Source organism: Coccomyxa subellipsoidea, assembly GCF_000258705.1.
Source record: "Coccomyxa subellipsoidea C-169, whole genome shotgun sequence".
In the NCBI taxonomy this organism is placed as follows: domain Eukaryota; kingdom Viridiplantae; phylum Chlorophyta; class Trebouxiophyceae; family Coccomyxaceae; genus Coccomyxa; species Coccomyxa subellipsoidea.
In genome coordinates, this window is record NW_005178035.1 from 164,387 (window position 1) to 190,479 (window position 26,093).

Here is a 26,093-nt window from a genome sequence, read left to right on the forward strand (position 1 = left end):
AGCTACCCGCCACTTCTCTTAAGCAGCTATACCCGACTGTCCATCTACCTTGCATGCTTCTGAGATTGGTACTGAGCTCGCCAATCCCTCACTGCAAGCCCAGGCTCCAGAATAGCAGACAGGGCACAAGCATGACCAAGAGAACGGTTTTCTCAACAGGAGGACCCACCCCGTTTGGTTCATTTGTTCTCAGGCGGTGCCGGCAGCAGCCTGCCGAGCCACGTCAACATGCGGCGTTCCACCCCTCAGAGCACGGCGAGCGCTCTGGAGGAGTACAGCCGCACCGGAGACGTGCGCCTGCTGCAGCACATCTCCGCTCTCATGGGATCTCCCCCTACCAACGCTCAGGTGCGCCACCTGGGACGACTTCAACACAGAATCCTTGAAGTCTTCGCCATCCTTCATGACATTGTGGGTGGTGGGGTCTGGACTCGAGGGACCAGGTTGGCCCTGGGTGGCATCACATGTCATGCGGAAGCTTGCCGGACATTGCCAATCGCAGAACATTCCTTTGCTTGCATCACTGGTCAGGCAGCCATTTCAGACTACGAAACTTGTGCAGGATTTGGGATTTGTTGAGCGGGTGCATGCATGCGATGGGTGGGAAGGAGGGGCCTGATTTTTTCCTTGGGCATGTCTGCAGGCGCGTTCCCTGAGCGCGGATTATGGGATGATGTACGGCGCCGCGGGTTACGAGCCGCAGCTGGAGATGGGAGGATTCGCCGGGGGGTCCTTCGAGGGGATTAACCCGCGCGATTTGCTGTTCTCAGATGGCGCCTCCTACGCACCCTCCAATTACCCAGACCTGTCCGGAGCATCATTCATGGGGGTGTGCCCCCCCCTCTCAGAACCCCCTGCCCGGATCTTATTTCATAATGTACTGCCATGCACGGTATGCGGATGGAACGATTTGTATGTTAACGATACGCAGGATCATGGACTTCTTGCCAATCGCATGAAATTACTGCATTTGTGTACTCTTCTCTACGTAGCTTTTAAATGGAATTCAAACGGGTATATTTGACTAATTGATGGCTCCTCTTTTCACAGGAAATGGGCTATGCCGCGCCTCGTACCGGATCAGCCCCGGCATTTCTGGATTCGTCGGAGGCGGCTACGGGCGCGGATCCGTACGGGTCCGCGTACGGGTCCTACGGGGCACAGAACCCGCAGATGTTCGGCAGCGCCTATTCTGGCGTCTTCCCGGCTGGCGCCGGCGACGCCTTCCTGGCAGCTGCCGCCGCGGAGGGCACGCCGTCAGCCTCGCAGCCCGGCGCCGCTGACTGGACACAGCAGTAATGTGTGACTAACGGCCCAAAGCAGCCGTCACAAGCAACGCATGGGGCTCCTACTGTGTCGAGAGATGGCAGGAGGAAAGGCAACATTTAGGCACGTGGCCCTTATCAGAAAGCAGCGTTGCCGCCTCGGTCTTGGACGTCACTGATCGGCATCGCCGCATCGCTGGGAGGCTAATTCTGCAGCTGTCAGCTGTCAGAAGCTTATTCGTGTACTGAAAGGCCAAAGCTCAGTCCTGTGTGCGGCTTTGTCGCAAGGCCTCATTTGAATGCATTTCATTGGATCACGGTAGTACCGTGACGGTACTGCCTAGTCCCTTGCAGAATTGACCATCTGCGAAGCGCTCTCTTTAGCCCCACTACACAAGTGTACCATTGGACTTCTTCTTGGACTTCTTCTTGCAAAGAACTGAATGTGGTGGTTGGATTTTCATTGGGAGGGCATTGTTTGAATCACAATAAGAAGCCCTTCTCTCATCTGATTTCAGTGGCTCTGAGGAAAAGGGATTTGCCAAAAAAAATCTTTGCCAAGACAGGCTCGAGCCATCCTATTTAATAGGGTCCATTACGCATTATAGTTTGCTGATCTTGTGGGGGGCTGCCCTATTGGGTGATTGAGGTTTGTGGTGGGGAAGAGGAAAAATAGGCAATCTAATCGTTTTTGAGACTGCTTTTGTCGGACTTCACATTGCAAAATATTATGGGACTGATAAAGGGCAGGCCAAATACCGTTTGAAGGCATCACGTTGTTTCGCTCAACTCAAGAGGCACAATAAAGTAGGTTGTTAATTATCTGGGGCCTTGAATGTCCTGTCAAAGACGAAACTGTCCTGTCAAAGACGGGAATGCTCCACTTTGCAAGATGTGACCAAATGCAGACAGTCCATATTCATGATTTAAGTTGACCATGATTCAAATTGACCAGATCGTCCCCTTTGACCATGGGACCACCAAAAAAGAGACCATCTTGATTTGAGTTTCCTCAAGGTCAAATTGCGCATTCCCATTGAGGCAAGAGTTGCGCAGTTGACATTTCTTCATTTGTCTTGCACATCCATGCAGTTTGTTTTGCTGGGCTTGTCAGGCAGAGTCTGCCTGACACTGCTGTGCTTCTTTTGGAGGAAGGGATTTATGATTGGTGCATGAAACAGACGATTGCAAGCGCTGTTTATTGCAGAAGGATGTGTCGCAGTCACACTTTTGTGCCTGCCACTGCCTCGAACATGGATTTGGGGATTGCAGAATCGTCTGCAAGTTGTTGTGTTCTCTCGGATCTGTCAGGAATATTCGCTAGCTCGTTTCTCATTTGTCGCCTGCAGCACGCAGCTGTATGCATGCGTGGACTTGAGGCGACAATGCCAATTGGTCTAGAGAAATGTCCTGGTGAATATCCGGGATGTAATGGGGTCTCTGGGGTTCAAGATATCTCGGTCGATAGAAAGCAATGCTTGATGGATTGTTGTGTACAGTCAGGGGCCTGCTTCCACAATGTGCACGTGGGCACAGATATACTTCTCTACCTTTATTCATAGATGTGCGTGTGTATTCCTTTTGGGCATCTTTTCTTCAAGCGAGGGTGCTTAGGCGGCCTGTTTTAAGAGTTGTGAGCGCTTGGCGCTCACTTGTGCGGTTGTGTCTTGTCAGCTGAAGGTGTGAGCAGTCCTGACTGCCACATCTGTCGTGACAGTCTGATCAGGCCGCCTGTGCGGCAAAGTTTCTACCTTGGTACCTTGGCAAAATGTAAATCACTCTCTGATGAAAGTATGGGAAAGTATGGCATGTGCACAGTCCACGTGGGTATGGTGACAAAGCAGCACGATGATTTGAAGATTGCTTCAGCGTAGCATGCATGTACTGATTGATCAAATTTGAAGATAGACCCTCGGGCAGCATGATTGCTCAGTTTGCACTGCAGTCAGCAAACTTGCAGACTAGGAAATTCTAACATGAACGGCAATTGCACCAGTAAGCTCAACGCGTCCAGACAGTTGTAGGTCCAATAGAGCAGTTGTCACTGTCTGCCTAGTACTTGCAACAGCGCATGGCAATCAGAAGGATCCCAACCTAGAAATCCTGGGAGCTCCTTTCTGAACGGCGGCCGCCTACTGCATCGTCAGATGGCGTTCCTAAGGAAGCACAAAATGCCAATCACAGCTACTTCCTTGGAAAAACTTGTAATTCCCGTGTTACCAAAAGAAAAATGGCTCTGACAATGAAATATCTAGGAGGCTCGATAGTATTTGAATAGCTGCTGTAGGCGTGAACCTCGACTTCCCCAGTGCCTGATCAGATAATCGACATGGCTTTGATAGATGCAACAACAGTCGCTAGCTTGACGGCGCCTCATCTGCTGTATGCTTTCATTTGGTTTCTGCCTGGATTGTGGAGGCGAGGATTTTCGAAACCAGTGAAGGCCTTCCAAGTTGCAGCAACGCTTGGGAAAGGTTTGCATCCGACTCCGCATGGCTTGATTACATTGAAGCACTACTAGCGAAGCCCATGAGACGTATCCAATTATTCTGGTCGTGCCTCGATCGCTTCTCTCCGCAGCGCTTTTCTTATTGAAGTCAACGCCTTGCTGACGAAGCATCCTCAGTGACGTGCTGACGCCTCAGACCACCTCCGTACGTGTTATATTGGAACACCCAGTGGCTTCACTGTAGGACAGCGTCAAATATTCTCTATCACCCTCACCTTGGGTACTGGTGGCTGCAGTGCTGCAGTTCGGATCAATAGTGGCATGGTACGTGGTGAAGAGCAAGGAGCAGGGGCTGAAGCTGGATCTGCTTAATGTCACCTGGCCGCAGTGGACTGCCTTCTTCGCCCTCGTATTCATTGGGCAGGTATGTCTCAGCTTCCCTTCTTAGCTGGATCCTCGGCCTTATTGTCCAGACACCACCTTCCTCACAGGTTCCATGCTGCAGAACATGCACTTTGCTACCTGGTTGACGCCAGTCATATCTTTGAGCCTTTTGTTCTGTCTTGCACATCCATCAGAGTTGCGCCAGAGGCGAATGACTCGTGAAAAATGCATGCAGGTGCTGAATATTTCAGTCTACAACACGCTGAGCACGAACGGGGTATACTATGGCACCAAGCTTGGGAAGAAGGTGGCCTGGGTGCGGGGGTTTCCCTTCAACACAGTCAGCCACCCGCAGTATCTTGGAGCAGTGCTGACAGTCTGGGGCGTTGCCTCTCTCCTGTGGGATGTCTCACCTCCAGGGCTGTTGATACTGGCTGGCTACTGGACGGCGCTCTATGCCATGACTGCATTCTGGGAGCAGTTCCTGTAGCGTTCCTGCTGACAGTGAAATCGAGAGGAGCACCACAACAGATTCCTTTGAGTGATCAAAATGTCACCACAGCCGTGGGCACTGAACAGAACTGCAGACAACAGGACTCAGTGCAACTGGGACAATGTATGATGGCATGACAACACACGATCCCAGAGTCTGAGAACTGATCAGCTGAGCGCCAGACTCATGAACTAAGTATTGCCGGCAGGGTCAAAGAATGTTTGGCCAACTGCACCACAGTGCTTGAATGAAGCTCATGACAAGAAATATGCAAGATTTCACATACTTGGCTCAAGACTTTCAGTCATTGGCATGGAAGAGCAGCAAATTCCAAAAATTGCAAATACGCAATCAGCATATCCTGCAAATTTATAATCTCAAAACCAGAATGCATAAACTAGTCAAAGATACGGTATGATCTCAAGAGCACATGCAAGCCGCTTTAAACGCTTGTAATGTGTACACACTGTGGCCTTGCAATGCAATTGCAATAAACACTGTTGCAGTGGCACTTGTAGCAACTCTGCACTTTTCTCTCACACAGGAGGCGTTAGACGCTACATAGAGCCAGCTTGGTTTGACAAGACCTCAACAACGTTCCTGGGTTGCCCAGACAGCAGTTGTGGAGTTTCTGGGCCAATCACGGTGATTCAAGACCTGCCTAGTAAGTAGGGCAGTCACTGTGGCCAAAAAGTTACGGGCGGACCAGTTGGTCCATCCAGAATCTGCAAAATCTCGTCCCAGAACCCAGAAGCCCAGATCCATCCCTCTGGGACGTCAAATTCGCTTTAAGCGGCACAAGTGCTCATGACCCTCCAGCTGCGGCACCTGTTCAGGACTCGGCATCAGCCGAGACCGGCGGGGCTTCCAGAGTGCTGCCCTGCTGTGCAGCAGCTGCAGTTGGCTGGGCTGGCACAATCTCAGCAGGAGCTGACTCAGACGCCCTGCATGCAGAAACACAGACACACCTCGGATGGAGGGCCTCAATCCTGGCCGCTTACATGATGCTTGTAATTACCTCCATGCCAGCCTAGTAGAACATGTCGATTTCGTGCACATGCACCAGATTCCCATGCACTTGATTGGCCTCCTCTCCAAGCACATGCGCTGGTCGCCGCATCACTGGCGATTCGCACAAAGTGTTCTCCTCTGTTTTAGCTATCCACCCACGAATAGAGTACAGTATGTAGACCACACAAAACATACTTTTTATTGGGATCGACCCAACATGCATGAGCAAGGGCGCCTTTAGCGCTGGGCAGCTGGGGAAGGTGAAACTCACGGCTTGACAAATCCCTCAACGCCCTCGTTGTACGTTGCTGCAGCAAAGATTCCCACCCCCACGCCAGCCGCGATCAAGAGGGGCACAAATGTGATCGCAAGCTTGCCGACAAACTGCAAGCAGCCACGCTTGGCTCAACTATTTGATCAGATTTTGCAGACTTTTGCATAACTGCAGTAGCCCATCCACTTTTGACATATTTTCCCAGAGAAAGATTGCTTGGACTTTAGACTGGGAAAGGCAAGCACTGGAGCATTGAGTGGTGGACTGCACCTCCCACTGCTCGCCCTCCCAGAAGTCTTTCTGTGGTTCGGGGAAACGTTCTGTGCTTTCAATGACGACGCTGCCAAGCGCTACTCTCTGGTTCTGCTCTGCAGCCTGCGTCTGCTCTTCGACGGCTGCTCTGCATGTGCAGCTCTGCCTCGACAACTTCAGAGCACGTCTGTGCATGTACGGCACATGGATCACTGCCCTCAAACTCGATGATGGTTGTATGTGTGCATGGCTTATTTGCGAAGAGAAACTGGTAGAGGCCATCATCTTAATTTGCTCAGATGCTAGTATTCTTGTACGATCTTTTTCTTGATAACCCCGTCCCCAGTCAGATCAGAACACGAGAGGAGTGGTTGTTATCTTCTCTCAAGCAATTGTAAGGTCAAGCGACCACTTTTGATGAGATTGATGCGATTGCGGAGGAGTGTACTTTCTATCTTGATGCCTTGACGTCACAGGCCTTTCGGCCACCTGGCAAGCATGTGAATCGGGATAATTAAAACTTTCAGCAGTTGTGCCCAGACCAAACACACCATATGTGAGCGTATCTCATTCTCAATTGTGCGTTTCTTGCTAAATATCCTCTGTTCTGGTTCCGGGACGGCTTGGACTCCTTGTCTGAAAACCACCAAAAGACCTAGGGTGTCGCTCACGACGTAGTACAATGGAAGTTGTGCGGGAAAAACTACCAACCACAAATGAGAATGAAGATCAGAACTCGATCGTGGAAGATGCGCGCTTGCATCCTGAGGTAAGGGATGCCTGGCAGTTCCCCCCTGATCTGCCTGAAATCAAGCTTCCTGCCTGATCGATCAAGCTGTAACCTATGCGTTGCATGTTGATAAGTTCATCTTGTCATTCGGTGAATAACAATCAAGATGGGGCTTCTGTTGCAGACAACAGGAAAGAGGCTGGGCCAGATTGTCCGATTTGAGTTAGGAGCACCAGAGAGTCCGGGTGCAGCACCTGCAAATTTAGATCACATAACCGAAGAGGACGAAAAGTCACATAGGGGCAGTGACGCGGAAGTCAGACAGAAAGCCAGGCAGGCTCTGGAGAGCCTTTTGGAAGGCAATGCGCGCTTCCGCAAGGTCAATATTTGTCTGTGCAAAGCATGGCAGATCATACTTTCAAGCCTGAAGCTACGAGCAGGTTGTGGCAGTCAGTGTCCTTGGCTGGAAGGGCATACAATCTCTGTGTGTCTTGCGTAGCTTCTTACTTTTGTTTCGTATGTCTGTGACAGGGTGAATTCCTGAGATGCAAGCCCGACCTGGACTTACTTGAAGATGTACGTCTCAGCACATATGTGCACCTCACTCTCACTGCCATTAGCCATCCTTAAGACAGAGCCTCCTTTCATCAGGAACTGCTCTCTTGAGCACCTCATGATGCCTGATGCATGTGACCTCACAAATTATTTTCTCATGATAGCTATACGAGGAGCAGACTCCAATAGCGGTGGTGCTCGCTTGCTCGGACAGCCGCTGCCCACCAGAAATGGTCTTCGACCAAGGACTCGGCGATCTGATGGTTGTCAGGTGCACAATTTCTTCATAAGTATGTTCACCCTTCTGTGCCACTCACTGTGCTTGCATTTGGCACCATGCTCCTGCTTGTCGTTATTGATTTCATCTGTATATGGTATGTGGGGTTCTGCTCATATGATAAGTGTGCTTCTAATGTTGCCACATGTAATTGAGGGACATGTGCTCCAGCCACGCTATATTTACGTATCCCAAGTTTGGTGCCATGCTTCTGGGTGCGTGCTTCTGTTCGCTTGGGAGACGAAGAGACAATACTTTTCACGCAGTAGAGCAGAAGCAAATGAGCAGATGAAGACATTTGGCCACGCCTGGCGGGGGAGCCTTATAAATTCTGAACACCGTGCCCACGGTTGCTTGGGTGTTGATCTGGCGAGTCCAACAAGGGGAAGGATGGTGGCAGCCTTTAACTGCAGCTTGTCTGCAGGACGCATGCTGCCCTTGGGCAAGAGAACCGTGTAACAGTAATAATCAGTAGAAACCCCGGTGCTCTATTTTGATGCCATCAGGCAAGTCTAAACCTGCTGCGCTGCATGCATGCAGGGTGGCAGGAAATGTGGTGAACGACTTTGTCATGGGGAGCATTGTGAACGCGGTGCAGCTGCTGGGGGTGCGCTTAGTCATGGTGATGGGGCACACCAAGTGCGGCATGGTTGCGCGCGCTGTGCACAACTGGGCCAAGCACGAGGCCAGGAAGCTGAAGGGCGGCGACGCGCAGGGCGCTGCCGAGGTAGATTTCGAGATTTTCTCTCATCCCTTCGACAATTGTATGTCTTCATGCATGCATCTGACACATTGATGGACGGGTTTGCTCTCACGTCCTTCATAAGAAGGGACACTTTGATGATTTGCAGGCTGCAACCACGCCGCGGCCTGCGGGGTTGCCACCGACGGGGGGCGCAACCCCCTTTGCGGCGGAGAGGGAGAACGGCGGTGGGAAGCACCACCGGGGCGGGGGGTCCTTCTCGCGGCTGTGCGGCTGCGGCGGCGCCCCGGCAACGGCCGGCGATGCCGATGCGCCAATGGCGGCGTCGGCTGCCGATGAGGCACGGCCCTCCAGCGCCTCTGGGCAGTCCCTGGCCTCCCCAAGCCAGAGTGGCGGCGGCAGGGTACGGACTGCTTTAAATTCCCTCGTTTATTGCATGGGCAGGGGGGGTGCAATTATTATAGTAAGCATTGTCTATGCAATTGCTCGAGCCCTGCGTTTGGGGCAGTCCTGGCCTCCAGCACCAGCAGTTCCAGCCAGAGTGGCGGCGGCAGGGTACAAATCCCACAAATGCCCATTTGTATTGGCTGGCAGGGGGAGATGCAACAATTGCAGCAAGCATTGTATATGTGAGTACCTGTGGGCCCTGCGTGGAACGGCGAGTGCCCACAGGTACAAGCAAGTGCTAAACTTGCTGTCCAAGGAGTAGAAAGGAGACACAATGTCTTTTGCTTGACATGCCTGGACCTTAGGACTACAGATCTGTGTAATGATAACACTGTTAAATGAAGTGCTGTCTGGGCCAACCTGGACTTTTGTGAACGCGGTGTCTTAACCCTGAGCTGTCTGTGTCATTCTGCTGAGTTGCACATGTGCTGATGGCCCCAGCTGGCGGGGGCTGTTGTATGTACATACTGAGCACCGTGCCCACAGTTGATCGTTTCTTGCTTGGACTCGGCGAGTCCATGAATGGGTAGCATTTGTGGCAGCCTTCACCTGCAGCTGGTACTTACACCCACCTTGCCTCTGGCAGGCACAGCGTGTAGTAATAATAATCACCCATGTGCCAATGCAGAGAACAAGCTTGGGGCGTCTAACCATAGACCGCCTGAGCTTGAGCCCGATAGGCGCCATCGTGGGCAGCATCGGGGCAGCGGTGGACCATGTGGCCAACAACAATCACAGCCTCAGCCACATTGTCAGCAAGTGCGTTCCTGTCTTTCTTCAGAAGGGCATGCCTGCAACCGCTCAGGGGTGTTGGATATCCGACCAGGAAAGTACTTGCAGAGATGTCTTGTTCTCCTGCCGAGTCTGCAGAATGTAGTCTTCCTGCATCACCTGTCCTTTGCCCACTTTCCTTTCAGACTGCACTCGATGGAAATCGTTAGAAGCGTCACATGTGGGTGCTTTTCTCTCTTAAGGATGGCACGTGGGTTAAAGCTTGCGCTCATTACGAGGCTCTGGCATGCTGCTGCTAGCGCAACACTTACTGGATCACGGCCTTTCTTACCCTTGGCTCTTTTATTTGAATGATTGGGGCCAGTCTTTTAAGGGTCATCGGGGTCATAATTTATCACACCCGTGGGCATGAGAAGGCCTGCACTGACGTCAATCGAACATCTTTCCCCTTCAAGTGCCTTCATTGGCCTGTTGCTCATGCTCTGCTGCGCGCAGGATCCACCGCAACGAGGAGCTGAGTGAGCTGGGGGGCACAGGATTGCAGACGCAGGACTCGCTGGGCATCACTCGCGCGCGGCTGGCCAAGCAGCGCCTCAACGAGAATCTGACACTCCTCAACCAGATCAAGGACATGCAGGTGCAGTGATTTTTGATGTTAATGTGTTTCCATATTGTTATTATTATTATTACACGCTTTTCCTGCCAGAAGCAAGGTGCGTCTGCAGACAAGCTGCAGTAAAGGCTGCCAAAATCCTACCCCTTGATGGACTGGCCAGATCCAAGCAACACCCAACCAACCGTAGGCACGGTGCTCAGTATTTATACCGCCCCCGCCAGCTGGGGCAGTTTTCATATACATAGGCAGAAAGGGGTCCCAATGCCATGCCTGCATGTCCTTGATGTATAATAGGGAACAGACTTTAGGGCAGGGCGGGACCAAGAGCTTTGGGGAGGAGTCTTTCCCAGAGGCCAGTCAGAGACCCTGCAACGTTCCTCTTTGTCAGTGCCTCTCTGCTTGAGCAGGGAATGCAACGATGTCGCCCTTTCAGCCTTTTCAACGTTCTAAACGGTCTGCATGGAGGCATGATGCACCTTCTGGCATGCCATGGCTGGCTGCTTCACAGCTTCCAATTTTTTTTTGTATCAGAACCTGTTTTCTGTGAGTCGCCACAGCCATTATATGCCAGAAGTTACACGGCGCCGAGCGAGCCTGGCAGAAGACTCGCTATCTTCCTTTAGCGAAGGGAAGGAAAGGTAGTGACTGAAACAATGTGACAACGCCCTAACCACATGTTGGCAGTGTGTCTGCACATGCTGCATGATGTATGGAAACTTTCGATAGAAACAGTTACATGACTAAGTCATCGACTTAGTAACCTTTTGTGCGTGCAGGGAGTTGAGGAGGTCGCCACTCAAAACACAGTACTGAGCGCCAAAGCGGTGTTGAAGGGACTTGTGAGGAGCACGGATGTGGCCATTTGCCAGGAGTTGGAAGTAGTTGCTGCAAAATATGACCTCAAAGATGGGAAGGTCACCGTTGTGAAAACAGGGTGGTACTCTGGGCGCTCCTTTTATTATGAATGAGAGATCTCTAGAGCGGGGCAAGTTTGCAACACTGCAATTGTGTCTGTGCAACTAGACTGACGGTTCTGCTTGCGTTAACCTTGCTTGGATTACCCCCTCAAAGCCAGAACGTCAATTTCGATCTAGTGTTGACCTGTTAATGCACATGCATATGTCTAGACACGTGCATCAAAAGGAGTACTCATGACTGATCAATAGTGTTGGGTGGTAGGGTTGTTGAAAGACTGCTACTGTACTGGCTGCATCCTGAGGGCTCTGCGACATTGGCACTGCTTTTGTGGATTGCACTGCTAGCGTGAATTGCATAATTTCCTACTTATCTAGATAAAGGCTGAGAGGCATATCGGGTGTGAAAGTTGGCAGGTGGTGTGGTGTCTCTTTGACATTACAGACAGTGGCATGCGCCAATGTATCAGGCAATGTTGTTGACTCCCTGACACCATTGGAGCGGGCTGTTCCTATCATCCTTCCTTTGCAGGACTTCCATAGAAGATGTGTATATTTAGACTTCCGTTGCCAACACTGCTGTCCCCATTCATGATGGGAGCACACATGCTGATGCATACACAATTTTAGCCTCTCAAGTCTTCCCAGTTCTGGTGTGTCCCTGGCGATCTTTGCCACTCCATGGGCCTCCCCAATGCAAGGATGCCAAGCTTATGCCTCTACTGCCATTGCCAGGCTTCTGAAGGGGAGCTAGCAGGCGTAGCTGCACCCTACTTTCACTTTAGGTGGCCCAAACGGCAACCTGTGGCTGTTTTGCTGTGCACAAAGACATCTTGAAGACAAGGCAAAGCTTCTTGGCTGAGGCCTCGCTTCTCAGTGATGAGCCTCCTTCTTGCTTACGCCAATGATCTGATCGTACGCCACATACACCGCGAAGGCAGCTGCTCCCCACTTCAATCCAGGCACTGCAGCAAACAATCGCTTTGTTTAGAGAGAAGCAGGGCAGACTTATGGGGCCTCAATTCAGGATCGTCAAGATGCAAGAGCTCAGGATGCAATTCTTCAACGCATGCAGAATGTATACAGGACTAGGGTGAAGGAAAAATAACAAGCAAAAAGATTGTTTAGGGATGCTGACCTGCAAACTTGAGGTTGTTGTTGAGCATTGGATGGTTGCGCCACACTTCGTATGTTCCCCAATTGAAGCCCGACATCGTGAAGAGGTCGCGCTTGGGGAGCACTGATTCCTGTCTCTTCTTCTGCGAAGGTGTGAGCGACAATTGCGATGAGTGAGGGTGACGTGATTGCACAGCATAAGATGGCCACGTTGGAATGCTGACCGCTCTCAAGCCCAAAACAGACGTGTTTATATTGTTCTCACATTGCTGATTGAGCCAGAGTGCCAGCGCCTCGATTGCTGTGACAAACTTACCCACTCCGAACAGACCAGCTTGCTTGTGGCAGTAGATTCAGTCAATCAGCTTTGTTGGACTGCCTGAAGGCAGAAGACTAAATTCTTCATCTATTATCATCAATTCTTCCTTTATAACACACCCGAAAGCGCCAGATATTGGATCTGATCAATTACACAAGGTGAAATCCTGCACTGATGTCTTTCATTTTGCTTTACGGACAGCCACAAGCTGTGCCTTGATGATTACCATACGCTCTAATTGAAAGATGCCGTTCATATAAGTATGAGATTGACGCTACTTGCGCAGACTCTGCGTTGCTAAATGCAGGGCATGGCAATGCCAGCCTTTGCACAAACGAACGTGCCCATATTCCGTGCGCGCATGGACCCTTCTTCTTGCCGTTTTACAATTCATTCTTGTCATGTATATTCTTTAAAGAAGGCATCGCTTCGTATCTCACCACATCAACAAGGTAGGACGAATGCTCTTATTGTGCACCAATCAAGACAAAGACCACGCCTTCACCCCTCTTCACTTGCTCGCGAAATAAAGGCTGAGAGGGCGTCATTTACATGGCGAGCAGGCTACAATGTTCGACAGAGGTGGGCAGGGACAGAGCTGAGACAGACCTGCAGCAATGGCACGAGGTGGAGGGCAGTGCAATGGCTGGAAAATAGCGCAGAGCAGGAGGTTGCCATCCCTGTCGAGAAGGCCTTTGAGATGTGGGAGGACAGGGAACGGATCCCCCAATGGATGCCCTGGATCACAAGCGTGACGGTATGTTCCTGAAGCTTCTCTCCTGTACATCACGCCAGCAAACCTGTTTTTGCGGTACTCCCTTCATCCATAATGAGTTGCCAATGCATCAGGACGACAAATCGCACGAGTTCAGTTTGCAAGCCTTTTCATTGTTCTGCAAGTTCTGCGGCTTTTTCCTGTACTCCCACAAAGCGAGACTCCTTCCGACTGCTGCATGTGTGGCAATGTTCATTTGTTGACTGCGCCTGTACAGTGGTGTCTCCTTGATCTCTTCACATTTGCCAAACCACTTGTTATGGTGCACCAGGTATTGCCGGAAGATCCCAGGTTGTCACGGTGGACGCTGTCAACGCAGCAGTTTGGACGCAACTGGGAATTCAGCTGGCTCGCGCAGAACCTGACGCCCACCAAGCTGCAGAAGATCCACTGGCGCTCTGTGCAGGTGCTCCCCTGTTCAGTGGAATGAATGAAAGAAACAAAGGAAAGGAGAGGAGAGGTTGATTGGTGTGTATGGGTGTGCTGTATGTCTGTGGCTAGCTCTGATGTCCTGGTCCTTACATGAGTGCATACTGTTTGTGGGTGTCATAAGCTCTATCCAGCGACAAGTGGCCCACGGCATTCTCTTTAAGCCAAAGTCATACACAAGTGTTCATGAGCTTGAGTAGCGCTCCAGGCAGCCATGCTCACGCCAAAGCTTCGATTGTGTGGGTGCTTGTTGTGTGCTACAAGCTAATGTTGCAGTGCGCACCTCGCCTTGCTGTGGATGACCGGTAGCATGCAATGTGCAGGGCTCCACTGGTGGGAGCTTGGGCAGCGGCATTGATATTGCAAACAGAGGCCAGATCCGATTCTACAGGAAGACGCCAACTTCCTGCTCTGTCAAGCTCACCATCTCTTATGAGGTTGGTTCCATGTCACCCTACAACGGAGAGGCAAACGGAAACTGCGGTCCTGCAATGCACCATCAAGTGCTATAAAGCCAGTCTGACTTCGATATTCTTGGGCTGCGTAATTGTTAGTGCATGTGAAGGATGGCACATTTCTCCCTTTTGCACAAGCAGTGAATGCTTTCCTATGTTGGCTTGTCGTCTCTCAGTATGGTGCTAGCAATCCTGTCATCTGATGCCAGCGTGTTCCTTGCATACTGGTATGAATGAGGCATGGACTGCGTAAAAAAAACTGCAGCTGCCTGTCGGCTCTGCCAAGCTTTCATCTTGTGTAGCTGGGATGTGCTGGGACTGCCATTAACAAGTTGCAATATGATCCAGGTCCCCGATGTGCTAGCACCCTTTGCTGGAGCGCTGACGCCGATAGTGGAGTCCATCTTGAGCAATGATCTGAAGCGTTTTGCTGAGCTTGCACCCAGGCAGGCTTGATGTGAATGATGTGAGAATGTTTGAAGTGTCACAGCAATGATCTGCAGAGCACTCACGTGAGGCAGTGGGAAAGGCAAAGCAAGGGGAGACATTTGGTGTCTTGTGTATGAGCGCAAGTTGCGCTAAATCAATTTGCAGAACTGCCGCTCCGTCAGGCTTGAGAGGAGTATTGGACTGTGGAGTGCCAGAGCAGTGAGTGGCAGAAGCACTGGCTTGTCAAGCCAGGATTGAGGTAGTGAGAAAAGTAGAGCAAGGGGGAGAAATGGCGTTCTATCCATCAGCACAACTGGGCACTAACACCGGTGTTGCAAGCACCTTGAGGCGGCAATTCTGACCATGTTTATATTCTTGGCTCACGTGTAGAATGAGGATATCTCTGTAGAGCATGATTGGTAGTCATTGGGCACGCCGGAAATGGATTAATGATTTAGATCAGTCGAGACACAGTCATGTTGAGAGTACAGCTAGCGTTTCTGCCAGGTACTTGATAGAGTGATGCACGACTCCAGAGAGACTTGAAGAAATTTTGGACTTGTGAACATCAGAAGAGAGTGGTGACTGAGAGATGAGTATTCAGAAAACATCTGTCCCCACATTGGGCCACATTGGGCTGCTGATCTGCTGCTGACATCAAGTACACTGCCTCATTTCCAGCTGCCAGCAGGAGGTTGATTTGCATGGTGGTCTGGTGTATACATAGGTTAGCAGCAAGAGATTCTTTTACCTCGAGAGAAGTCAATATCTGATGTGCAAGCTTTCCCATTTTTCATATTCTTGGTCATGCAGCTCTTATCTTCTAGCAACTGATACCGTGCACTCATTCAATGCACCAGGGCCATGATTGTGGTCTTCATTGGGCACATTCAGACACGCATTTGCAGCACAATTCAGATGTTCCCCTGCATGGGGCCATTTATGGACACGAGAGTGGCACGTGCACTCAGAAAGGGAGCTTTCAAAGTTTAAAGAACAACCTGCTAGCCACTAGCAGAACCTGCCCTACTACATCAGAGAGACCCTACTACAGCCTTCCTGTCCAGAACAGTTCTATTCCAGGTCCACCCTTGGGGATGGCTCAGGCCAGCGGAGAGCACTTCTATCAATTCACCAGAAGCGTGCAGTGCTGCAGAAAGCTAGCTTGGCGGGAGGCTAAGCCTGCACTGAGGAGCTTTCCTTTGGAGAGGATTTCAGATCTCTCGTCTAGAATTTTCCTATATTTTATGCCACAATAATATGCACAGCAGCAGCTAATGGGCCTAAACTCAAGATCGAGCTGCATCAAGGGCTTTGTAGCGCTCGTGGCCATCGGACGCGCCTTGCCGGCAGTGAGATGAACATCAATGTTCCTAAGTTGCAACCAACTTTCCCTTCAGGCCTCTTTGCTGATGGGGCATCAGCCGTGACTCACTGGCAAGTCACCCGCACGAATTGCTGGCGGCAGCCCCCAACAGGCGTTGCGTGCTTGCTTCCTGTACAATCAGATCTGCCCTTTTCTGCCCGCAACTCTGTCTCTGCACCAGCCTCTAGACCTGCCCTCCTTGCTGATGAGTCATCTGACATGACTCACTGCTGAGTCATCCGCGCGAGTTGCTGGCGGCGGCTTCCGGGTCGATGGGTGACGCGTACTCCGGGGGCGTTCCCGGTGGTGGTGAGGGGGCCCCCCAGCGAGTCATGTTCCAGGGAGTTATCGGCGGCAGCGGGGGGCTCCGCCTGACCGGGGGGTCCGGGTGCGGCACTGCCGGGGGAGGGGACCGCAGCTCCTGCGAAAAACATTGCAAAAGAAGCTCGATGTCCTGCATCTTCTCACGAAATGAAGCCTTGATATAATGTAGGCTCGCTGGTGGTCACTGTGCTGCTGTCCTCTGATCTCCTATGGAATACCTAATCATGCACTGTCACTGTGAGTTTCCCCCATCCTGAAACTGGCACATGTTGTGCAGTTGCATGCCTGCGCTGCCATGCTGCAGCTTTTTAATTCTAAAAATGATTTTTGAAGTTAGTGACCAATTTGCATGCAAGGCGCCTCATGCATCACTACCTTCCTGCAGTATTCATTGCGAGTGCTCAAGCGGCAATCACTACCAAGTTAGTACTACCCAACCGATGGCCCCTGTGACAGGGCTTGTGTTTGACTGTTGAATCAGTATTTGCAAGCAGCTGTGCATGATCAGGGAAGCCTGCGACTCCCCCCTGGCACCCACCACTTTGGATGTCTTGTCTTGGTGACACTGGTTTCTGACAAGCGCATTGGAGGGTGGCGCATGCCAAAGGGCAGTCAAAGGCACCTGTGGTCACACCTAGCTAGGATCAAGTTCAGGAACACATCACAGAGCAAACACTCCCGTCAAACAGCGAGGTGCATTCATCGCCATTCGGCGCATCTCTGGCTGTGGGCTGCATGAATGCATCCGCGCCATCGGGAAAACAGTCTTCCAAGGCCTTTTACATGCCAGCCATGGGGCAGGTAATATTTTTCTATGCCCGCTGTCTTCCGCACTCACCTGGCCAGGGAGTGCTGGTGGAGAGGAGATGCTGGCGTTGGGTGGAGGTGGCGTTACCCAGGGCACAGGGGGCGGCGAAGGGGGCGTGGGAGGCAGCCCTAGGCCTGCATGCATGCAGGAAATCTGTCCACTCCTTCAAAACACTTGATTGCATGCACCTAAAAGAAGTGCAGACATCAACGAGGCTGCTGCATTATCGGCACCTCGTGTCCAAAAATAGCAAGCCGAGAAACCCTCGTCAGCTTACGTTCAGAGAGGCTCAGAGACAGTCTGGTCACGTTCGGTGAATTGTGGGCCTCGCGATCAAGAGCTGACCTGAAGAAGAGGCCTTGCCCTGTGCAAATTCGGTAGTGTCCCTGGGTGCACGCCCGTCTGCGGAAACCACAAGGACAAGAAGTACAGTCGCCAGCGCTAGGCTCGTCTGCATGCTTTGACGCATCGACCAACTCGACGAATGAGGAAGTAGACGGAGTAGATTAGGTGGAAAGGTTGTTGGCTGGCTTTTGTGCTCTGTGTCGAGGTCAGCACAGATCGATTGCCGAGAAGGTGTCCAGTCAGCCAGTCATGCATGCATCCTCACAACCATCCTTCTGATTTGTTTGCACTTTGGTTCATAATGAAATGTATATGACTAACCACCTCGTTGATATCAGCACACGCACACAAGGTGGCTACAGTCAACTGCACTTACCAAACATCTCAGGAAGGGACTCTTTCAGATTAAATCCAAGAAAGCATAGAAAGCAGTCTGCCATTCTAAAATATCTCAAGATTTTTGCCAGCACTCGGCGCCACTTGAACATTTTTCCAAAAGACATCGAAAACCACCAGAGCTCTCTCACCACACCGCTTCACGTCAACTTATCAAAACCACGACTTCAGTCATAGTTGGATCAGACCCTCATAACACGTCAACCAGATCATGGTGGTATTGCTGTACACGGTTCAATGCCAGAGGCACCCAACTCAATGGAGACAGAACTGTCCTCCACAAGTTTGCCTTGGAATAAAATAAGTTGGTGTTCTTCCATGGCAACCATCTGTCAAGAATTCACTCCCGCCTTCTCTTCCTGTGGCAGCTTCCTCTCCAAATTACTCGCCCTCCATGACCTGATCCAGTCTCTGGCCTCTTTGACATTCTGCGGCACAGCCTCGTCCCCATCTCCCTGCAATGAGAACGTCAAGCAAACGACCAATCATATACCTATAACCAACTGCAGCAGCAGTTTCAGCCACCCAGCACAGAACGCCTTAAAAAGGGAAATGTCAAAAGCTGCTGCACTGCCAAATTGTTGCTGGACGGGTTCGGCGTTCCGTCGGACGAGTTCTGCGTTCCCGCTGGACGGATGCCTACTTTGCAGAGCAACCCAACACTCAGCAAACGGGACCCCTCCATCCCTAGCAGTGCAAGGGTGCTCTAGCGAAGACAACATCCCAGCAAATGCATTCCAAATGGAGCCTGTTTGAAGCTCTGAACGCCTTCTCATCAGTGCTTTCTGTGGGACACTGCGGTAAAAAATTCACAGGCATCGTGCTTGCCCACACCGAATGCAGCACCTTGATGAGTCAAGAACCTTTAAAACCTTTAAAACAACTCATGCCTCGGAAGTTTGCTGCAAGTGCTAGTGCTGTGGGCCATGGGCGCTCGCACCAAACTCTGTCAATCACACCACTGTCCCAATGGCGAATTTGCAGAGTCCGGCTGAGAGTTTCCGGCACCCAGCACTACTGGGACACACAAGGCAAATGGAAGGATCAAGAAAAAGCAAGTGAGCAGAGAGGATCTGGGTTGGTGCGCGCTGTTATGTCCTTGGGCACAGAAGTGACGGGTCTATTGCCGCCAGAAGGGATGCAGCACCTCTGCCCAGCATGCCTTCCAGTACAAGTCTGCTAGAAACTTACTGCCCCCCTTGTACGGATCCTTCTGATACACGCTGTCGCTACTAGAGAACCGCTGCAAGTAAAGGTTGCCAAGTCCCTCATTTGTGTTGGACTTGCCAGATCCAATCGCGGGCTTGGTGCCCTCTTGTTGTACCGGCCCTGCTGGCCGGAGTTGAATGGATAAATGGTGAGATGCAAACTAGTGGTCCACACCTGCGGCTGGGCGCCGTTCTGGCCCGGGGCGGAGACTTGTGCGCGATTGTCCCCGACGACGGTGACGGAAGTTGCCGCGGAAGTTTCCTCCTCGCTGCGCACGCGGCCGCCGCGGCCGGCCGCCTGCGCCGCCTGCACTCGCTCGTCCGACAGAATCTCCGCTGTCCGCTCCCTGGAACGCAGCAAGATTATAGAGGTTATTCAATGGATCTGAAAGTCGTCACACGACTCTATTAGTAATATTCTTAGGGCCAAATGTCTGCGCCCAATCGTCACACAAGAATCTCCGCTGTCCGCTCCCTGTAACAAACAGCAAAAACTAGACTTCAAAAGATGACCTAGCAAAAGTGCTGCCATCCTTTTAGATCCCATCCCCAGGGTCACAGAACCTTGCCGCATGCCTGCACTTCTGCAGTCACAGCAGATCCAACAGCAGGCCCGTAACAGCCCAAAATCTGCACATATTGACATCTCTGAGGGTCTTCTGAGAAGATTGCAAGGGCATAAAAGCACTGCTCCTCACTGAGAATATGTACAGGCGAGGAATAGGGGAGACTTTCTTGAGACACATATTGGCTCCCATTGGTGTGTATAGGCAGGAGACTCGAAACCAACTAAAGTATGTTAGTTTGCAACCCCTTGGTATAGGGCTGTAGAGGGGGATAACACGCACGGTGTAGGGGGTTTGGGCGGGGGGACCGGCGCCGGCAGGGGAGCGAGGTTGATGCGCGGGCGGTGCCGGTCCTGCACGGCGGTCAGGAAGAGGCGTTCCAGGTCCGGCTGACTGGACGCCTTGCCCCTGTCCCCGGCCGCCTCGCTCCTGCGGATCTCCACCGTCTTGCCTGCGCGATTTGAGAAGATGTCGGAGCCTCTCCTTGTGACAAACAACTCGGGCTCACCATGCACTCTCTGGTCTCTGACTCCCCAACTCATTGGTTTGCAGTTTTCCTGTGGTGCGCACGACTCGCCAGAATATCACACTGACCATTGACATATTACATTTATTCCAGTCCTCAGGGCTAGGTGCGTTGCAGCAACCTCTCAATGATTCCCTCTCAGCCTTCCCTGCCTTGGCATTTTCTCCAACAACGGCATGTCAATCCCATGGAATCCAGGTCATTCCATTGACATATATTGATTAGATATCCATCCTCGAGTTCCGGCATCATGGGAACTAGACAGGGTCTGCGTCAGCAAACATCACAAGCTACTGCAGTGCGCAGGACTCAGTTGCTGCTCTTTGTGTCCAGGCGTCCATGCCAGACATGTATGTCTGATCCCAGAAATATTGCCTGCAACCCCTTCCTGTCTGCACGGATCTCATGCATGCATGCTCTTTTCATTTCTCTCAGAATACTCACCGACCGAGGCGGCAGTCCCAAGCGCGGCCACGGCGACTCGCGCGACCTCCTTGCGGCTGATCTTGCCGGAGATGCGGTCGCCCTGGGACGCCTCCAGCACGAAATCTGTGTCCTCGTCCTCGGACGTGAGACCTGCACCAGCACACCAGACCAAGTCACCTCTGCACCCATTTGCCATGCTGTGTCTGCTCTTTTCTATGCGGGGATCGGACGTCTTGAGCCATGCATTGCCTTGACAGAAGCCTGCATGCCTGACTCCTGCTTGACTCCTGCTGATAGCATCAAAGCATTCGGAACTGTACTGTTCAATTACTAGCTTGCTTATTTCCATTGCAGAGTCTCTGGCCATCAGGTATTCCACAAATGAGCACTGCTGCCTTCTCACTACAAAGCCCAAGAAGACCCCTTGATGCAACATCAATCTCTTCTGCCTACAGCTGGCCGCCCTCTGACATCAGAAGGGCGGTAGCGCATGACACACACCTGTGGAACGCACTACGGCGTAGGGGATGCCTGCGCTGCGGACGGCCCACTCGCCGGCATACTTGTGGTTCAGCACGCCACCTGCACCCCACCAAAGGCGTTACCTATTGGTATCAGTAAGAGCGTTAGTAATGCACGTACTAATACACGGGTGCTGCCTGACGGCAAGGTGTGTCAGCAGGCAAGCTGCAGGTAAAGGTTGCCACACACTAGACCCTTTGTTGGCTTGCCGGATCCGAGCAAGACCCAATTAATAATGGGCATGATGTTCAGCATTTGTACCTTCCCCCGCCAGCAGGGGCGTCAACTATGCAGACAAACAGTCAACGCCAAAGTGAGAACCACTTTGAAGATTGTGTGCACGGCAAGCAGCATGTTGAAGATGGGAGCATCCGGCTCACCGGGGTTGAGCTGCACAATTGGGATGTCGGCTTTGCGCGCAGTCTCATCGTCGCCGATCTTTGCATTCCTTTCCACTCCCGCCGATGTCACAAACACTATCGCCGGGCGCGGCTCCCTGAAACCCTGGATCCCCCCCTTGATCTGTGTAGCAACAACATAGGTATTTAAATTCTATTTGATGGCCGGCTGGCGGGGGGGCAATTGAAAGACTGAGCACTGTGCCTAAAGCTCTTTTGGTGCTGTTTGGATCTATCGAGTCCAGTAAAGGGTGTGAAATTTGTATCAATACCAACTGCTAGCGCAACCTGCAAATGAGGAATAACTTCCTCGGAAGGAAATGCACGGCGTGGTCCATATCAGCAAAGGCCCCGGCTGAACGAAAAATGTCCACAGAATTTCGGAATGCAAGACCTGTAGCATATGCTTACAGTGCCACGCAGCAGTGGGCACTGCATTGTCAGCACAGACCTTGCAAGCCTTGAGACGAAAAACATCAATTTTGCTGGGATTTCTGTAGCATGCATGGAGCTGTTTGCACACATTAATGCACCTTCAAGGAGAATTTCCCGGCCCAATAGTTGGGGTTCGCGAGGCCGTTGAACTCGAATCTGCTGAGAACCAGTCCCAGCTGGCGGACTGAGGAGGGATCCAGTTTTGGCGCGGCAGGGTCCACGCGCGCTCGCTTCACAGCCACAAACTCCCTCCAGGGGATGTACACCGTTGTACTGCGGCCTGCATGCATGCACAGCGTCCGTGATATTGGTATGACAGGCAGCGCAAGGGAGTACATTATGTCTATTGGCAGGGCAAAAGATCACATGTGCGCATGCTATTCTTCAAACTAACTGCCTATCGATCTAAATACAGATGGAAGGACCTCTAAAAATGTTGCTGCCAGCCTATTGAAAGGAGGGCAGAACTCCGATTGTTTGCTTTGCAAGTAAATGGATGACCAATTGATCAGCACGGCCTGCGCTTACTTCTTTCCCAGGGGCAACTTACCAGGGATGCACAACCACTGGGCCGATTGGACTCAAAGGACATTGTCCAGGTACTGATAATTGTTTGAGGCTATTGAGGGCTTTATTTGGAGGGTCACTTCACAGGTGTACCCTGTATCCTTGGTAGATCAGGCGGGTGAATGCGTTGGTGGCAGTGCTGTGCATAGCAGTGGCCACCCCAATGCCTGAAAAGCTTTCGCATGCGCCCTCAAGATTTCTTGAACTGCTTCAGGTTGCAAAGCATATGAAATAAGGAGCGACGCTCACCTGGCAGTGTGTCAAAAGTGGCCTGGAAGGTGCACTCAGGCAGGTCCTCCTGATCTGCGGTCTTTAGGTTGAGCTTGAAGGTCTGCCCATCTCCCTCCACCTCCAGCGCCACTCCATCAAACTCCCCCAAGTTCAGGTCCAGCGCCTGCATTGTCATCGCAGGATATCATGAGCGTGGATTCTTTTGCCCGGTGACCAATGGTACAGTTTATCACCATTGATCACCAGCCTATAGTGGATGTTGGGGCTAGAAATTTTGAGACGGATACCTTTCTGGGCAAGGATTGAGTCTTTCAAGGCCAAAGAGGACAAAAAAATTAGATCGCAGTATACTGGTCTGAGGCAATGCCCAGCCACAAATACATCGTCACATAATCTGAGCATGCATGCATGCACATTACGCCATAACAGGCGCACCTTAGTACGCGCGCCGCAGAAGCCGCCGCCCTCAATGATGAGGTCACCACTAAAGACAGCGCCGGAGCCGTCTGCCGCCAAAGTAAGCGCGCTGGATGACTGACCGCCCATGATGACATCATCCAGCCGCTGCCACTTCACCAGGTCAGCCTCGCTCGTCATCGGAAGCACAGTAGCCGTCTCCCTCGATTTCGCCTGCAGTGACAGCACAAAATGTTGCCATAATGATTGCGTGCATGGCATTCACGCCAAAATCATCATGCAGTTGGTCATGCAGTACACATTGCTGTTTTCCTCTGTTTAAACGCAGAAGGCACGCGGTTTGAATGCCCAGATTCACTGGGCCTGGGTCATGCATCGTGCCACCCGCGGCTGAAATTGCCTCCTGTACTCATTTCAAATACTCAGTGTATCCTGATGTAATGGATATTGGTCATGCAAAATGCATGCATGGGTGTCACGCTTTCATTCAATTCCACTCATTCACCAGTGCTTGAATATGGAATCAGGCGTAACATGCATGCGTATCTGCCCTCGCATGCTTTCACGTGGAGCCAACTTGAAGCACTGGCTGCACAACATGACTGACAGCAATGAGGGCTTTTGAGCACTCATTCTGGTGAGCTGCACAGTAGGTCCAGATAGCCACACGCACCTTGTCCTTGAAGACACTCTGCAGCGCACTCGCAATGTTGGCCACCCCTTGGGCATCCACCCTCTCCGATGTCATGTCATCCAGATACCTGCCAGGACATTTACACACGACGCTTCAACCTCAAATTTTCACCGTGACTCACACAAGTCTGCCTAAGAGGCAGACAAGAAGGGCTGTACTGTGAGATTACTGCTGGAACAGCACAGCACACTGTTTGAACCCAGCGGCCCTTGGAGTAACAGGCGGAAGAGAAGATTCAAGGTGCTCTGGTACAACACAGCACACTCTATGACTTCCAAATGGAAAGGCAGCCTCAGGGCTGCCCGGCAGTTGATGGAAAAAAGCAAATTATTCTTGTTATGATGTGGAGATGTTAAGGAGAGCAGGGATGACCCGCGCACCCCATCTTTCCGTCAGGCAGGCGGCCAAAAATCGGCCCAACAGCGCACGCCACCTGAGACACGCCCGCCCACAGCTCCGGCCTGTTCAGGCTCTCTGGGTTAGTGATGTCCACGTCACCCTCAAGCGCCAGTATTCCCTGCACAACAAAAACAGCTTCCAGCCCCGAAAAAGATTTGCGCAGTCCTCTCCTCCCCGTTTGATTGTTTGCCACTCCCTTTTGTCGCTCTTCCCATAAACATTTGGTCACGCAGCCAAAGCACGGCAGAGAGATACTGACATGCAAGGGCACAGCGCAAGTGAGAGTGACTCCTCAAGTGAAGACCAAATACATGCTTTGGCAAGCCGCCTCAAGGGCGCAAGATGTCAGAAGCAAGGGCGCAATCTGATCCCGCTGCTACTGTATTGTGCACAACAATCAGAGCATAACTGCTCCCTCGAGTACATCACAGAAGTCTCTCACAACAGCCTTGAGAGGAAGGCATCTTCTGTACCAACATTGCATCGCTGCCCCAATACATTCAGACAACATTCATCACACGTGCATTTCATACCGGTGTCATCTTTACTGACCTTGGACTTGTCGGCCTGGTAGCCCACGCGCAGACCGAGCTCCTCAAAAACTGTGTCCGCTTTCTGTGCATCCCGCGCAGCTGCCACCACTGTCCGTCCCTCCTCCAGTAACTGCACCCAGCATCACCAAGAATACAGTCAACAGGCCATGACAGTAAGTCTCCGTCTACTCTATGCTGTCACCCGATGCCCCTAGGAAAGCTATGATCTTGAAGAGGCACGATCTTGATGCAGCGTGCGCTAATAGTTGCGCACAAAACCCCGGCATACAGCTCTGTGCATCCGTAGCAGTTGCCAAAATTACACCATCATGCCTCAGTGAGACTGGGCAGACACTGTGGTGCACGCCTCTGTTGTGGTTAGTCATGCCTTTGCTCACTAAAGCGCCTCATGCAAGATCTTTTGGAATCGCTGAGATGAGCTGAGCATGCATGTCTTGCAGCAAACTTAGGCTCACCTGTGTCACAATCTGGCGGCCCAGCTTGCCAGTGGAGCCAAAGACAAGCACTGCATTCTCTCTTGGCGCCTGCATGGCTCCAGACTTTCCTGCAGTCTCCTGCTGAGAGTCTGCGCCGTTCCCCGGCTGTCCCTGCTTGATTCCCCAAATGAGCGCTGCCAGGCCTCCAGTCAAAACTGCAAGCAAAGCAGTAGATAACAGCAAAGTGTCAATTGAAGGGCTCCATCACGACATAACTGCTTTCGTCTTGCCTTCAAGCAGTCTGAAATAAACCAGATCAACTTGTTTGGTCAGGTCGTCCGATTCCCTTTGTGAAGCTAATGTTCAGTCATTGGATATACATATTTGTACCTGTTGCACCAGCTACAATGGCATCCAGTGGCACAGCGGAGAATTGGAGGGCTGCTCTAGGAGGAGCACAAATGTGCTTTTGTGTCCTTCTCAGTTTCGAGCGGACTGTGAAGGGCGTCTGTGATCCACGAAATCTGCAACTTTGCAAGAGATGTGCAGTAATTCCCTTAGAGGTGCTCTCGTATCTACGAAGCACTGACGATCTGCAGTCTTGAGACAGCAGCATGGGTGCTGAAACTTTATCTTCTGAACTTCAGAACGCGCCACCTGTTTGAAAATGCGATATGCCTCACGGAAGACACTAGCTTGCAATCACAACATATATTGGAATGGTTTGATGACGTTGAGGCGCGCTCAAAGCTAAAATGCAAGGCAATTTCGATACAACAGTGACCCACAATGTTTCTAATATGATGGACTTGCATGCAAAAACCTAGTAAACCTGATGCATGGCTCCCCTGCATTACAAAACGCGACACA

At 51.6% G+C, this 26,093-nt stretch overlaps 8 protein-coding genes across 8 annotated transcripts; 3 read left to right on the plus strand and 5 right to left on the minus strand.

Moving 5' to 3' along the window:
* Positions 1-3,794: 3,794 nt before the first annotated feature.
* Positions 3,795-4,588, plus strand: COCSUDRAFT_63364 (hypothetical protein; the record flags this gene model as incomplete). Its single annotated transcript, XM_005647458.1, has 3 exons — positions 3,795-3,801; positions 4,011-4,138; positions 4,334-4,588. 3 exons carry the CDS (start codon positions 3,795-3,797, stop codon positions 4,586-4,588), a joined length of 390 nt encoding a protein of 129 aa, XP_005647515.1.
* Positions 4,589-5,423: 835 nt separating this feature from the next.
* COCSUDRAFT_63365 (hypothetical protein) lies at positions 5,424-6,628 on the minus strand (the record flags this gene model as incomplete). Its single annotated transcript, XM_005647459.1, has 4 exons — positions 5,424-5,535; positions 5,874-5,986; positions 6,147-6,276; positions 6,618-6,628. The coding sequence occupies 4 exons, from the start codon at positions 6,626-6,628 to the stop codon at positions 5,424-5,426; spliced, it is 366 nt and encodes a 121-aa protein (XP_005647516.1).
* Positions 6,629-7,643: 1,015 nt separating this feature from the next.
* COCSUDRAFT_47455 (hypothetical protein) lies at positions 7,644-11,102 on the plus strand (the record flags this gene model as incomplete). The annotated part of the gene is made up of 6 exons (XM_005647460.1): positions 7,644-7,684; positions 8,231-8,417; positions 8,542-8,796; positions 9,469-9,599; positions 10,068-10,209; positions 10,965-11,102. Coding segments are annotated over 6 exons (894 nt in total), but the record flags the coding sequence as incomplete, so codon positions are not given.
* Positions 11,103-11,522: 420 nt separating this feature from the next.
* COCSUDRAFT_33208 (hypothetical protein) lies at positions 11,523-12,329 on the minus strand. The gene is made up of 2 exons (XM_005647461.1): positions 12,241-12,329; positions 11,523-12,067 (listed from the first exon to the last, which is right to left on the minus strand). The coding sequence occupies exons 1-2, from the start codon at positions 12,314-12,316 to the stop codon at positions 11,976-11,978; spliced, it is 168 nt and encodes a 55-aa protein (XP_005647518.1). The 5' UTR covers positions 12,317-12,329; the 3' UTR covers positions 11,523-11,975.
* A 216-nt stretch (positions 12,330-12,545) lies between these two features.
* Positions 12,546-14,652, plus strand: COCSUDRAFT_29043 (hypothetical protein; the record flags this gene model as incomplete). The annotated part of the gene is made up of 6 exons (XM_005647462.1): positions 12,546-12,695; positions 12,824-12,989; positions 13,101-13,294; positions 13,584-13,718; positions 14,065-14,178; positions 14,545-14,652. Exons 2-6 carry the CDS (start codon positions 12,839-12,841, stop codon positions 14,650-14,652), a joined length of 702 nt encoding a protein of 233 aa, XP_005647519.1. The 5' UTR covers positions 12,546-12,695; positions 12,824-12,838.
* On the minus strand, positions 14,616-15,403 carry COCSUDRAFT_33209 (hypothetical protein; the record flags this gene model as incomplete). The annotated part of the gene is made up of 1 exon (XM_005647463.1): positions 14,616-15,403. A coding segment is annotated over exon 1 (151 nt), but the record flags the coding sequence as incomplete, so codon positions are not given.
* Positions 15,404-16,226: 823 nt separating this feature from the next.
* On the minus strand, positions 16,227-17,580 carry COCSUDRAFT_63367 (hypothetical protein; the record flags this gene model as incomplete). The annotated part of the gene is made up of 3 exons (XM_005647464.1): positions 16,227-16,412; positions 17,154-17,257; positions 17,469-17,580. 3 exons carry the CDS (start codon positions 17,578-17,580, stop codon positions 16,227-16,229), a joined length of 402 nt encoding a protein of 133 aa, XP_005647521.1.
* Positions 17,581-18,196: 616 nt separating this feature from the next.
* Positions 18,197-25,337, minus strand: COCSUDRAFT_63368 (CIA30-domain-containing protein; the record flags this gene model as incomplete). The annotated part of the gene is made up of 13 exons (XM_005647465.1): positions 18,197-18,319; positions 19,248-19,419; positions 19,921-20,089; positions 20,609-20,740; positions 21,092-21,172; positions 21,493-21,634; positions 22,044-22,225; positions 22,762-22,906; positions 23,179-23,373; positions 23,834-23,921; positions 24,235-24,371; positions 24,806-24,916; positions 25,263-25,337. The coding sequence occupies 13 exons, from the start codon at positions 25,335-25,337 to the stop codon at positions 18,197-18,199; spliced, it is 1,752 nt and encodes a 583-aa protein (XP_005647522.1).
* Positions 25,338-26,093: the final 756 nt, after the last annotated feature.